The 13,965-nt window shown below is 35.9% G+C and overlaps 1 protein-coding gene across 24 annotated transcripts in view; it reads right to left on the minus strand.

Moving 5' to 3' along the window:
- Positions 1–13,965, minus strand: part of LOC120633048 (potassium/sodium hyperpolarization-activated cyclic nucleotide-gated channel 2) — a 284,675-nt gene that overhangs the window by 3,497 nt on the left and 267,213 nt on the right. For 12 of the 24 annotated variants that reach the window (XM_039903105.1, XM_039903107.1, XM_039903131.1 and 9 more), the window contains 8 exons: positions 5,340–5,503; positions 4,804–4,946; positions 3,506–3,643; positions 2,189–2,290; positions 1,621–1,770; positions 1,126–1,344; positions 825–833; positions 61–325 (listed from right to left, as the gene is read on the minus strand). In XM_039903105.1, coding sequence (XP_039759039.1) covers positions 61–325; positions 825–833; positions 1,126–1,344; positions 1,621–1,770; positions 2,189–2,290; positions 3,506–3,643; positions 4,804–4,946; positions 5,340–5,503 — 1,190 coding nt within the window. The remainder of the gene's footprint in view (positions 1–60; positions 326–824; positions 834–1,125; positions 1,345–1,620; positions 1,771–2,188; positions 2,291–3,505; positions 3,644–4,803; positions 4,947–5,339; positions 5,504–13,965) is intronic. The other 12 variants (XM_039903109.1, XM_039903110.1, XM_039903125.1 and 9 more) reach the window with 6 other exon arrangements.

Here is a 13,965-nt window from a genome sequence, read left to right on the forward strand (position 1 = left end):
TTTAGAATAGAACGATAGTTACAACTGCTAAAATTTCAATAAAGGTAACATTAAAATTACCTGGCTGGAAGACTTCATAACGTAATTTTGTAACAACGTCTGAGACAAAATTAGAATCAGCATTTGCAAAAAATGGTACTGAAGCTACAAGTGACCGGCAGTTGTAATTGATGACGTCTTCTCGTAGCTTTTCACTCAGCTCGCCTAGAATCAATTCCTCATCGAAGAACTTCCCTTGGTATCGGTGTTCGAAGTATTCTGTGATTCTTTGACGCATTTCACGAGGTAGTTTTCGGTATGCCATATATTCTTCTACTTGTTTTACCTATGACGTAAATAAGATTAATTAAAAATTTAAAATAAGTATGTCTTATTTTCCATTCACAAGTACACACAAGTATTTCCATTGTTAATCCAGTTTACGTTTTAATCCTAAGAAAAAAGTAGGCCCACCCAAATTGATTGTTGATAAAATGTATCGAATTGTGCACTTTAAAATTTTTCTTCAAGTCTTACGTAGTGTTTGGTTAAACTCTATCTACAAATTGGACATATATGCAAGGCAGATGATGGATTAGTAAGGTATCAAAATATACCAGAACTTTTTATAGAAATAATATGAAGGATGAAAGCTGCCATGAACACCCACGATTAGTGATAAATTAGTGATATCGCGATACAACAATAAAAAACAATTTAAGTATTAACTAATGTTGCGCCAGTTATTCATGGAATGAATGGAAGATGTGCTAAAAAATTAAACAGTGAAATAAACAACAACTAAAATATATAGACCACGCAACGACCATTCGCTTTATACTCACGTCGAGTTTCTGAAAAAGGCAATTAGAACTTTAGGATTAGTTGTTAAAATGATAGCGGTGACATTGATAACGTTTCAGATGAAATTACATTATTTATCTGCACAAAATCGAAAATAAACATTACGAATAATGTAGGTATTCAATTATGTATCATAATTATTTGTTTAACCCAGGATTAATCTAGGTGTTCATAACAGCGCATATTTATAGGTGAGATTGTTGTTTTTGTTGATGTCACATTCTGTTAGGATTGCGTACGAAGATAATTGTATCCAATTAACAGTAAATAAATAAAAATTACCTTTTCACGGTATTGTCTTCTTGATGAGTCAAGACTCTGAATAAGATTAGTAGCGTGACCGAGGAATAAGGCATAACAAGTCGCGCCTGAAATCATGGAGAGCATTGTGAGCCACATGTCCGTCAGCGACTGCGGAGGAAACCGTCCGTACCCGATGCACAGCATGTGGGACATCGCCTTGAATAGCGCCCAAGAGTATTGTTCGAGCCAAAAAGCATCCTGTAAAACACAAAATAAACGGTGTTTCAAGATAACGGGGAGTGGTAATTAACATTAAAATCATTTCTTCATATTCTGATTTGGAACAGTTGGCCCAGACTTGCACCTTTGTTTTCATCTGCCATCTTACGTCTTTGTATCCAATGACACGATTAAAACATATCTTGCATCTACATGCAAGATTAGCTCTACAGTTAAGACTGTGATGGCGATAAAAAGCACGAGTGTGGACACACCTCTTGTTACTTTTCAAAGAATTAAAACCACGATACTGACCTGTAATTCATTTATTGCTACCCATGAATTTGGAGGAAATCCCTGGAGCATTGGGACGAGAAATTGTAAGCATCCGGACCAGTGCCCGATTAACAACATCATGCAGATGAGGTTGAATATCCGCATGAACACAGACGCCATATTGAGGAACTGGAGAAAAAACACGTAACATTAATATCACAAAGTTGGAGAAAGATCGCCTCTAAAGGAAGCCGTGCGGACTGCGCGCGACAAGGACGCTCGAGTTCAAGCATCGCGATGATATCTACCGATGGATTCTTACGAGTGAGAAATAAAATATGAACGCGTGAGACTTGTTTGTCGAGCGAGCATGCGATCGCGAGGCGGGCCTGCGGGCAGGGCGAGCTCGAGCCGCCGCGGCCGCGTCCTGCCCGCCGCCCGGCGCGTCCCCGCGCGGCCGCCGGCGGGACGGGGTCGGAAACAGAAACGCCAACGAAAGATAGGAAGCGAAGCGAGCGCAGCGGTGTAAAGGACGCCGGGCGGCGCCGGCAACATGCTAAGCGGGCGAACGAGCACATGCGCGCCGGCTCGCGCCGACCCTGGTTACCTTAAAAATCAGATTGCTTTTGGTGTCACCCTTCTTTTTGGCGACGTCGGAGCTGAGCCTTCCCCTTCTTTCCGTGCGCTTTTTTTGAAGATTCTGCAAGATCTAGAAAACAAGCGAGAAATACGAGATAGTAGGAAGAGAGCCAGGCGCGCCCGGAGCGCGGGCGGGGTCGGCGGTCGGAGACGTCGCGGGGTGTGCGGGGCGGGGCGGGGGGCGCGTGCGGGCACACAGGATGCACTAACACCGAGACGTACGAGCGGACGCGGGCTAGACCCCTAAGCTACGGGACGCGGCGAGTCGCATGCGGCACCTGCGAGGCGAGGTCGCGCGAGCCGGCGGGGTCCGCGGCGCCCGGCTCGTCGCTCGGCTGCGGAGCGGGGCTCATCTGCACACAACAGCGTCACTGCGACGGCGCACCACCCTCACCTCCCCGAGCTCCACTTCTCACTGACTCTCCGCGCACTACTACTGGGAGGGTTCACCTACTACGTGGCTAATTATCTGGTACATATGTGGTGCATTATTATTTCATTATTTCGCTTCTATGGTCTTTAAGGGTACTCTAGTGATTCCGTCACTAATATTTGATTTACCGTTATTTTTCCTAAAATCAGTGTACATCAATATTTTATTTTCTCTGTTCGGCCTAAAAACGATAAAGTAGGTACTTTTATGGTATTAATGGATCGCGAGTAGTGTTACAATAAAGTTTGCAATGTAATACGAAAGGTCCGGCATCAGCGCATTCTAAAGGCTTTGAAAAGCAGCAAAAAATAAGAAACAAATTGGCAAATCAAATATCACGTGAGTGTGGGGACGGTTTGGGTCGGCAGAGGGCAGACGCGGCGAACGCGGCGCGGCGCGGCGCTGGCGCAAAGAAAGAGATAGATTAGACATCTCAAGTGAGAGCGTGCTCAGGCAGAAAGAAGCTTGCAGAGAAGCAGTAGAGAAGTGCAGAGCGGGACGTGGGGCTCACATACAGTGGAGGGCGGGACAATGGTACAGTAGAGGATTACAACAAACTCCAATGACACGTCATTAGGATCGCTACTAACTAGAAACATTTTAGAATTTTTAATAGTAGATTAATATTTTTTGCACACAGTTAAATTTCCATTAATATAATTGCCAATCAAACATTACACAAACACTTTTAAAATATATTTATTCCAATATTAAATAATATCATTAAAATTATGTTAGGTGTCAATTCAATGTTAGTTTATGGTGAGCGTAATGTGTGGGTTAGGGCAGTGTTAGTGGACAAGTAAGTAAAAAAGAGCAAAAAATTCAAAGCTAGAAGAAATGTTGGCTTACATATACTTCCTCCCATTGTGACACATATCTGACGAGCCTGGAAAGTCTTAGCAGTCGTACCAGCGATAAAAGTTTTGCTAACCGTAGTATCCTGAGAGCTCGACCGGCGTGAAGAATTTGAAAGCTTTCACTAAAATCCTGTAAACATAATCAAAACAATGTTACCACAACGCTTATTACCCCGACCGGTCCTTCTCGTGGCTTCGCTTATAGAGCTAGAGCACAAAGACTCAAAACCTAACATTTTTAAACATGAGAAGTGTACAAAACATGCATACTTGCTGATACTAACTTAGGTTAAGGTTTAAAAATATGTCAGCCAAAGAAAAGTGCTGAAGCATTACACTTTACATATCATAAGTATGTTTTAAACAATCATTAATATTTCGAATTAGATATATGTTGAATGTTATTCAAGCTGGAATTTTTACAAAATACAGTAAGTATATAAGATTTAACGGAATTTATATATACATGAATTTATATATTTATAAAATAGTTAATTGCAATATAGTGGCACTTTTCAGACTATAATAAGTTGTTAAAGTTAGTAAAGATACGGCATAAATATTACAATTTGGTCGTGTTGCGTATTATTGCGTAGTTAATATAAAAACAAACTCTGAATACAATACGTGCTGTATAAGAATATAACAAAAAAAAAGCTAAAACCAATATAAGGTTGATAATAAAATGGCTTTAAAAATCATGCTTTCAGAAAAATAGATGTTAAAGTGAGAAGGAACAGTTTCAAAGAGTTTTACGTGCATATCAGTAATCATTTGGTGGCATAAGAGAATCCAGAAGAAAAGAGTGTGGTAATTTTAAGAACAGATGGTGCACCAAGTTGAAATGTGCTTAATAAAGGCCATAACCCTAGAAAGATAAAGATTTCAGTATCCCATACGATCAGAAAATCACCTAAAGATAGTAGCGATGAAGCGAAGAAGGGTAAAATAGAATGACATTACTTCAGATTCATATGGGTTACGAATGATTGATTTCGTGCAGCAACATAGTTGTGAAATTGAAAATAAAAATTTAAGATGTATCTAGAGTGCGACAACCAAACCTTTGCAAGGTTTCATAGAAACCTTAACAATACGAGAGATAAACCAAACACGAAGGCGCGTTGAACGTTCTCGTGGCAGTTGGGTAAGAATCACAATGAGAAAAAAAAATACCACAAAACAAAAATATTCACTATAAATAAAATTAACACCCAAGCTGAAACAGAATCAACAACATAAAAGAGAGATTAAAACTAGTAATAGGAACACGGCCAAATTGCAACGTACGTTTACCTGATTGAAGATTAGGAATATATAATCTAGTGGTATGCTAGAGATGAGGTCAAGGAAGAACCATGTCCTCAAATAGTGCTTCGCTATTAACTTTGGATCTAATATCACTTGTTCTGCATTATCTTGCTGCATAATTCCTGCAAGAAGAAACACGATATATGAAGATTTAATTATTGCCATATCAAATAAAGTTTCAGTAGTCCAATAGTTTTCATTAGTTTTTTATTATCTTACATTGCTTGTAAATAGGAACTTTTACTAAAAAGAACCGTAAATGCAAAGCAGGCAAAAGAGACCTCTTTAGACTATGTCGAAACTATGGAAAAAAATACCTACTGTAGTACTTTTGTTTACAGAGACCAAGATTTTTGGTCGCTGCGGAATAAGTTAATCAAAACTTTTCAAATCTCTATCTGATCTTGGGTGCAAATCCTCGGCACGTTATTATGTTTTAGCTAAAGTGTTGCATAATAATAAAAAAAACTCGAACCGAACGGTTTCTTTTACAATAAGTTTAGCAAAGGGCTGACCTGTTCTAAAATTAACAACGATATCTATAAGAAATATGGTGTCCGATAGACAGTTGAAGGCTATCCATCGCGTGCTGAGGTCATCGTTGAAGAAGGAGATGGCGACGGGTAAAATGATGAGGTTGGCCACCAATAACAGTAGCATACAAAGATCCCAGTAGAATCTGAAAACAAATAGAAACAAAACGTTAGAATATATATTAAGGGATCACTGATATCGAAATGTTCCATTACACTTCTTTATAATTGATGATTTATTATTGTTTTTTATATAGATTATATATTTGCGTCATGTAAAAAGAGCACCGACGACAGTAAAGTGTTTTGTGTGCTCTTTTCACATATAAATGGCAAGGAATGCTCTTTCAAGTCTATGTTTCCTGATTCTTTTAACCATGTGCTTTACCGATTGCTACATAACTAAACCCCCTGATTGAAATGTATTTATTTATATTTGGTATGCGTTTTAATTAAAACCCTACTCGTATCTAATTAACTAAATACATTCGACCATTATTTACTCTTAAAAGTTTCAAAATCGCGTTCATAAATAAAATCGTAAGGTTGAAGTGATTATTAGCTAGTCAGCAGGCAGTAGCGACAGAGGCTATTATTTGAAATGTTTTTGTCGGTCAGCCGGCACTTTTCGCAATGTGCTCGAAATGGAGTAAATGACGGTAATTTTACACAATAAGCCAGAGAAATAACCTCGATTACTCCTCTGTCGGTGTAACTACTTGAAATTCGAACAACGTGGTCAATATTTTTAACCTTTTGACACCAGTTTAGTTATAAATAACGTAGTTATTAGACGTACTAGACAGTACGTCGATTACGCAAACTAAATTCAATGTTGCTTTACTTCAAATATACCTTCCTATATGAAATTAGTTTACTGGGCCATGTTAAAGACACCAGATACTTTTTTTAAATTTCGTCACATAATATGCAAGCAGCTTTGTGAAATATATGACATTAATCTTTAATCTTTTTAAAGCAAATTACATAAATTAGTAGAATTGAAAGAAAATTTAGAAAAGAGACTCCATAAACTTTTTTTTAAGATCGTCACATAATATGCAAACAGCTTTGTGGAATAAATGACATTAATCTTTAATCTTCTTAAAGCAAATTACATTGAAAGAAAATTGCGAGATGCACTGGCATATAAAAAAGCGAGCTATCATGTGATTTAAGTTCATAGATATTTGTTTTCATTTAAGTTGGAAGCTCTGTTTTAAAAAGGTGTGCTGAGATGTTGGCCGGTGCTGAATGTTGCTTAATGTTGAGAAAACCTAAACTTTTTATAATCTTAGGAACAGGAAAAAGATTATTTATTCTTGACTATATTTCTAACTAAGTTACCACTAAAGAGAATTTTAAATGCGCTTTTCTTAGTTAGTAATTTATGTTTTAGGATACCTATATTGCAAAGTCTATGCGAGATAGGGCGCATCCGGTCATTTCACGCTCTTAACGTAAATCAGCATTCGTGAATCCTCATCTATTAAATTGATACTTGTTTAGTTATTAGAACTTTCACAAGATTTCGATTCTTTTTTGATTTTCGAATGCACAGTACTATTTTGCAAACTGAATGAAGGATGGAAGTAAAGAAATACCGAAACTTAGTAATTTAAAAATTCAATACTGTTTATTGACTTAATCCAAATTGTATGCAAGACTTTATGTTGTATCATAGAAAGCGAATTATTAGTTTGAATAATGTTAAATCAACATTTTTACGACTTCTATAACCTGGATAATGATTTAGTAGTTTAATAAAAATAAGAACAGGTAAACTGAGCTGGGCATAAAACTGATTTTATTGTATGTGGTTATGGCACGATAAATATTTATTTCCTATCATTTGGAATTAGAGATTTGTCTATTTCGGTATTTTATGTTCGGGAGGCTTAGACCGTGGCTATTTAGCACCCTATAGACAAAGACGTGCCGCCAAGTGATTTTTGATTCGGGGCTTCCAAGCTAGCTTCCAAAGGTTAACTTGCAGCGTAATATAAGAAAAAAGTAGCTTGACGAGTTCGGACTATACTTATTATAACATCTGTGGCGCTCGTTTTACCTACAAGTGCCATTAGAAAAGCTGTGACACTATTAATATGCAAATATTAATATTATAATGCAAATAATATGCTGACAGACAGCGTCTTCGTTACTTTGGTCTTTGGTCAAACGACTGTAGCTATCTGTGTAGCCCTCGGGTTTAGCACGTACATACACGTGAAGGCCTAAGAACAATCACTGTATTATTTTTATTCAGAATGCGAGCTATATCTTTATCAAACTTCGCTATGATCGGTTCAGTCGCTACGCCGTGCTCGGCGTAGCGACTGAACCGACTGACTATTTAGTTAACAAAAGCGGTTTATTCGTTTATACCTCCGCCGAAACGTATCACGGATTCTGTTCCGGGACAAGAAAAAATCGTAAGTGTACCTCCAGTGGAGTGCTTAGAAGTGCTAAGAAGGAGTGCAAGAGCCTAGCATAGGTACCAATTATATAAACAAACAAATTCAATGCTTTCATTCTGGTGCGAAGCGAATGTGAAAACGCGCAAATCAAGGATCACTTACAACAGCAAATAATAAATCAGAGTTACCAAAAAGTAAAAGATATTTAAACAACAAATCTTTCTATTCTCGTAAAATGTCTCTTAGCTCCTAATTACAGCGGTAGTTAAACCATTGGTAATTACTCGTAGGAGCTTACGAGGCAAATGTGGAAGCACGCAAATCAGTCCTAATTGCAACTTGACTGCGAACAGTTAATTAAAGAAGAGACAGAAAAGATATTTTAACACAAATGAATAAATAGCCCTATACCAATTTATCAAAAGTAAGTTTAAGGCATTTTGTTAAAACCAATGTATTTTAAACATTACAAACGATTGTTTATCCGTAGTAATTAAGAGTTAAAGGGCAAATATGGAAACACGCAAATCAGGCCTAACTGAAACTCGAGTTTCAACAGTTACATAACAAAAGTAGAGGCAAAAAAAACTGCAAGATATTAAAAAAATTCACTGTATTTTATAAATGAGGTACTTTAGCAAAAGCGATATTTAATGCTCTGTGATACAAAATGACGAGGCAAATATGAAAATAAGCAAATCAGGCCTACCTGAAACTCGAGTTTCAACAGTTACATAACAAAAGAAGAGGCAAAAAGTAAGATATTTAGCAAAATCATTGTATTTTATAAATTACTCTAGCAAAAGCGGTATTTAATCCTCTGTAATACAGAACTACGAGGCAAATATGGAAACACGCAAATCAGGCCTAAATGCAAGCCAGAGCTCGTGCACGTCAGCGGATTTAGCGAGAGGCTTTTGTTTGTGTTTCATTTTAAAATTTAATCCTGAGCTAGAATAGGCTGCAGACTTGGCTCCATTCATATCGATTGTCAACGACGAAACATTGTACATACCACTGCTATATTGTTTAATTTTCTAATTTACGTGTGGTTTAGTATTTTTGTCTGTGACTGAAATTATACATAGATTATGACAGCATTTCTTCAGATCTATATGAAAATGTAGAAAACTGGCCGTAGGATTTAATGATTATAATTAAAAAAAACCGCGACACAAAATTATTTCCCTTTTAATAGAGTGTACATTATTTTAATGGTCTTTTTAATGGTCTGGTCCTTTCATTTCATACCCATATTAAGAGAACTGTGAAAAATGTGTGGTCCGCCATTTTGGACCGATTTTCATTAAACATAGCTAACTTGGTCCTAATTTACCTTTCGAACAAAAAAAAAAGGCAGATACACACGCACACACAATCATACGGTACGTAAAACTTATAAAATCGCGTCGTTTTTGCATCGGGGTTAAAAAACAGTTAAGCTAATAAGGCTATAATATTTAGCATTTGATATCAAACGAACGCAAAGAATTTTTTTCTTCTAGAGGGCTTATTAATTCTATCAAACTAAAAATTTGTAGTAAATATTGCTAGATTAAAACCTGGTTGGGTGCCGAAAACCGTTCATTCAACTCATTACTGACCTTTTACAAGTATTGTATTTTAATATAATTGGGATATAAGTATGCTTACTCTATAAGCACTTTTGCAACCTCAAGTCTGTCAGTTTGTAGCGACACTTTCCACCGGTTTGTAGGGCAGACTCTAGCGAGAAGAAGCTGGCAAGACACTTAGCAGTTCCTCTTTTCCAACATTAACAATTTGCAATTTAAAATTCATTTTCCTCTGTGTTCTTAAATTTTCCTATCTGTGAGAGATGAAAATGGCCCCGCATGCTTCCAAGCAACGGTGTCATTAAGAAATTCATCAATTGTATAGTAACTTCGCTGTAATATATGTGGTTTAACACATTGTTTAAACTTATGCATATATCAGGATGCTTTGTTATGTAAAAAATTGTATTTAGCAGAATGGGTTACCACGATATTGCTTACGAAGACGCGCATGACGAAGGCGTAAAAGTGTGGAACTGGATGCACCATTAAACTGTATTTATAGACTATTTATCCCAAATTTCCGTTTTGAAACATTTCGCGTATTTACTAAATATTTTACTACGAAACCGTGTTATTTCCGGTGATTGGTTAAACAGTAAAAAATGCGGTACAGTGGTAAAATTTGGCGGATGGGTTTTACCGAAAAGAGTAAGAAGAAATAAATCTTTAAAATATAGCGATAGTTAGGTAAGTACGTACCTAAAGTTCATTCAGCAATCAGTTAAAGAGACATAAATTCTAATTGATTTTAATTAGCCTAAATTATGTGCATACACTTTATATGTGATGCATAATATGGTATGGAAGTTAGAATTTAGTAACTAATTATTTAATCTATTTGGTTTTAAGTACTCATATTCCGCGAATAATCGATGTGGATCAACGAGGAACGACACAAAATAAAAACCAGCACACTTCCAATTGTATATAGTATAATTATTAATAAGGGATTTTTTAATATCAAACAATTTCGATTCTCAGACTCAAACGCCTGCCACTTGATTTTGTTCATGGGTATCCAGTTTTAGCGTACAATCTTGCAAAGGCGTTGGTTATGCTAAAGTTAACAATTTTTTCTTATTTAGTTTTCTGCAGCTTTTTATGTCTCTTGGGTTGAACCATTAAATGAGTGCTGGTATCGAGAGCAAAAAGATGACTGTTTGAAATATTAAGTTTAGACATACTATTCATATAAGTCATAAGTAGGATCGGGCTAGCGGTACTACCTTGGGGAATCCCATGTGTGATGAATGTAACAATTAAAACTTTAAAGATCTAAGAATATGCCTTCACACGCCTGTTCCACGCATCGTGATAATTAGATAATTTAACATTACCTTTGGTAGTTAAAGCAGCATTTTCTAATATGCTATTTTTAGTAAAATAACAGATTATAAAGTTACATAGCCATCTTCTTTACGGTTATGATCACAGATTACGACCTTGTCGTGTTTTGGAGCTTTAATCACAATATTAAATCTTATATTAGATCCATTAACTCTGATACGGTTTCCTATCACATACCCTTAAAATTGCTGATGCAAAATTGGTCGTTAAATTTTGACGAAGTAGGTTTTTTATCGTTTCCTTAGTATTGCTTTCATTAGTTATGAGTAGGTGTTTCATTGGCTAATTCAAAAAGTACTCTTAAAAAAGTACTCATCAGTCATAGTGCAGGCTACAAAAGTACCTAATGTCTTTTTATTAGACCTTTGATTTCTAGCACGTATACCTACTTTCACACATTGAGATCTTATTTCATCCATATGTTCTGACAAAAACAAATTCAATCTGGTCCCTAATCACACGACTGCCCAAAAATCAGTGGATGGCTTTTTTAGTCGTGTATATAATTGTGTAATATTATGTATATATGTTAGTTTCTTTAAACTTCTAAATGCCTGAACAGTGTTGAATTTAAGTATGATGTATCGTTAGAATCCTTACATCTGACAAGTGACTGGCTACAGATAAAATATATCGTGGCTTAATGGGGAGTCTACAAATTTAAAATTATTTTTATGTTATTCGAATTTTAATAATTTTGTGTCGTTAATTTTGACACTTCGTCATATAAGATTGTTGGGATGCTGTGTTGCGAAGGCAGGTTCGAGGGGTTTGTGAGGAATCATCATCATTATCCTTTTAAAGGCCTACTGCTAGGCACATACAGTCTGACTTTTGGGAAACAGAGTAAAAGCTTAAACTCTCTTTATTGCAATATGGGTTAGCAGGTTTGACAGTCATAAACACGAAATAGCGATGGGTCATTGGCTTAAAGCAGAGAATTCCTTGAAAGAAAAACCCAACACCTCTCGATTTCCCTCAATGGGTATACCAATGTATGTATTTTTTTTTGTAGCTTTTTAATCTTTAAAGACTTGTGTTCCAGATTAGGTCAACAAGTGACTCATTAGTTAGTATGAAATTTATAAGTTGGAAATTTATAAGTTGGAAAATACAACTCTCACGGGTTATTCGAATTCGTCCATAAACTAAAATGACTCATATGATAAACAAATCGATTCGGGGGGACCGAATGATTTCTTAGAAAACAATAGATAATAAATAAGTATTTAGTAACAATCATAGATAAAGATAAATTAATTAAATTTGTTTTTAATTTGATTTTAATCTGTTGCTTCGGGATACGATTTTCCGATTTTGATTCTGGGGTTCTATGTGATTTCATTGAAATCACCAGAAGACAAAATATGTTTAGCAGGTACGTAGATTTCGGAGTTCGTTCACTCCGGCCTTTTGATTTCAGATCGGAAGACAGCAATGCTGCTTTTCAGCAGTAAGAACTAGATTTTATCCAGGAAAAAAAAATCTAGAAATAACTACAATCAACACTACACATAAACATTACACTCAGATAAACTTGTGTTAAAAAGCTAGTAGGTGAATCCATACATTTTAATCATCTGTAAATTCATAATACTGGTTTATATAAATATGTTATAGTAACAAATTTATTGCGCAATAAATTATATCATTATATTAGATAACTGCAATGCACATGTAACCGGGTCGTTGCACATGTTAGGACTAATGCGACCCGGATATCGGTAGGTACTTAGTGATATTATCGCTTTGACGATCATTAGTCACACTGACTGACTTTATTATGACGTCAATGTTTTAAGAGGTTATATACCGGAATCATGGAAGAGAAGAAAGTATTTTCTCATAGTGTTTGTATTGGAGTTTTTCAATTATTCGTAGATTGTTTTTTTAGCCTATGCTTATTATTGTTATAACCCACTTGCCATTCATCATATCCTCTGCAATTTGGTAGCCTGGTAGAAATCGTTTTTAACAATAATTCAACCTTTGTAGGTACCTCTAGTATACTAAAGGTACTAAAGGTAAGGTTTCAGAATATTCGTTATATATATTCGCATGTTGTTGTGTTCAAATACGTATCTTTTATACACAGACTCTTTTTTTTATCTCAAACAAATAACAAAGTAGAATTTTTAATTAGAAAGTCAGAAACGAACCGTCTATCCATCAATAAGCGGGCACGGAATTTGCGGAAATCTCCACCGCGCGCAATCCTCAGCTCAATACGGACTGTATTAGAAGTATTGTTATAAAAAAAAGTTTCATTACATTACGTGTTAGGGTTCGAGGGTTTGAAAAAAAAACGCCTGATGACTCTTGCGAAATTTTAATCAGCTCGGCAATATAATGCTACGAAACATACTTCCAATCGTAAATCGTAGTCCAGAATTGTAGGTAAGCCTTTACACTTGATCACTTGCTTCACTTGGAAGTTTTTTTTACTTCAGCAGGCTGAATCATTCGCGTCGTGCGCCCGCTTTTACACAAGTTATTTAATCTTCTATAATCCGAATTCGTATAAAAAAGGAATGATCCAGAAATATTTTCATTTAGGACTTTTCCAGAATTACTTTGTTCTTTTGCAAGGCCATGATACAAATAATCTATGCAAAATTTTGCCAAGATCGGTTTAGTTGTAAAGCCATGCATGGGTAGCAGAAGATGTATATATTCTTAAATCCCACAGTAACCTTGCTCTGATGCTTTTCAGGATAAAATCCTATGCCTATGTCCATCTCCAGGATGCAAGTTATATATGCCAAATTAGATCGAGATTGGTCAACTGTTTGAGCCGAACATAAGTAGCAAACATGCACTGTTTGGTATTTACTCGTATAGGTAATAATTGTATTTTTTTAATAAAGAATCCGTCAAATTTCGGCCAGAATTATAAATAAATCCTTCAGGGCCTGATATTGATGCTGTTTTATTAAACCGGTAGTTAAAATTTTATTTTTACATTGATACACGAATTTCTTTCTACATAAGTACATAGAAACTTGCCATCTCATAAGTACGCTTCAAAGGCCCTCCAAAGTAGGTATAAACACTCAAAAGATGAAAGAATTGTCTTCTTATCACTCAAGCGAACTAGACTAACCATAGTCTTATTTCCCGCTTTGTAATTTTATTTTCTAAAGTGAAGACGTGTAAATTGGTAGTGCAAGTGCTTTATCGTGACTTAAACGAAAATCCGATCAATATACGGTGGTTTCAACGAAAATTTTGATTTAAATCTATTCTCCATATTAATATTGAGAGGTA

Source organism: Pararge aegeria, chromosome 21, assembly GCF_905163445.1.
Source record: "Pararge aegeria chromosome 21, ilParAegt1.1, whole genome shotgun sequence".
NCBI lineage: Eukaryota > Metazoa > Arthropoda > Insecta > Lepidoptera > Nymphalidae > Pararge > Pararge aegeria.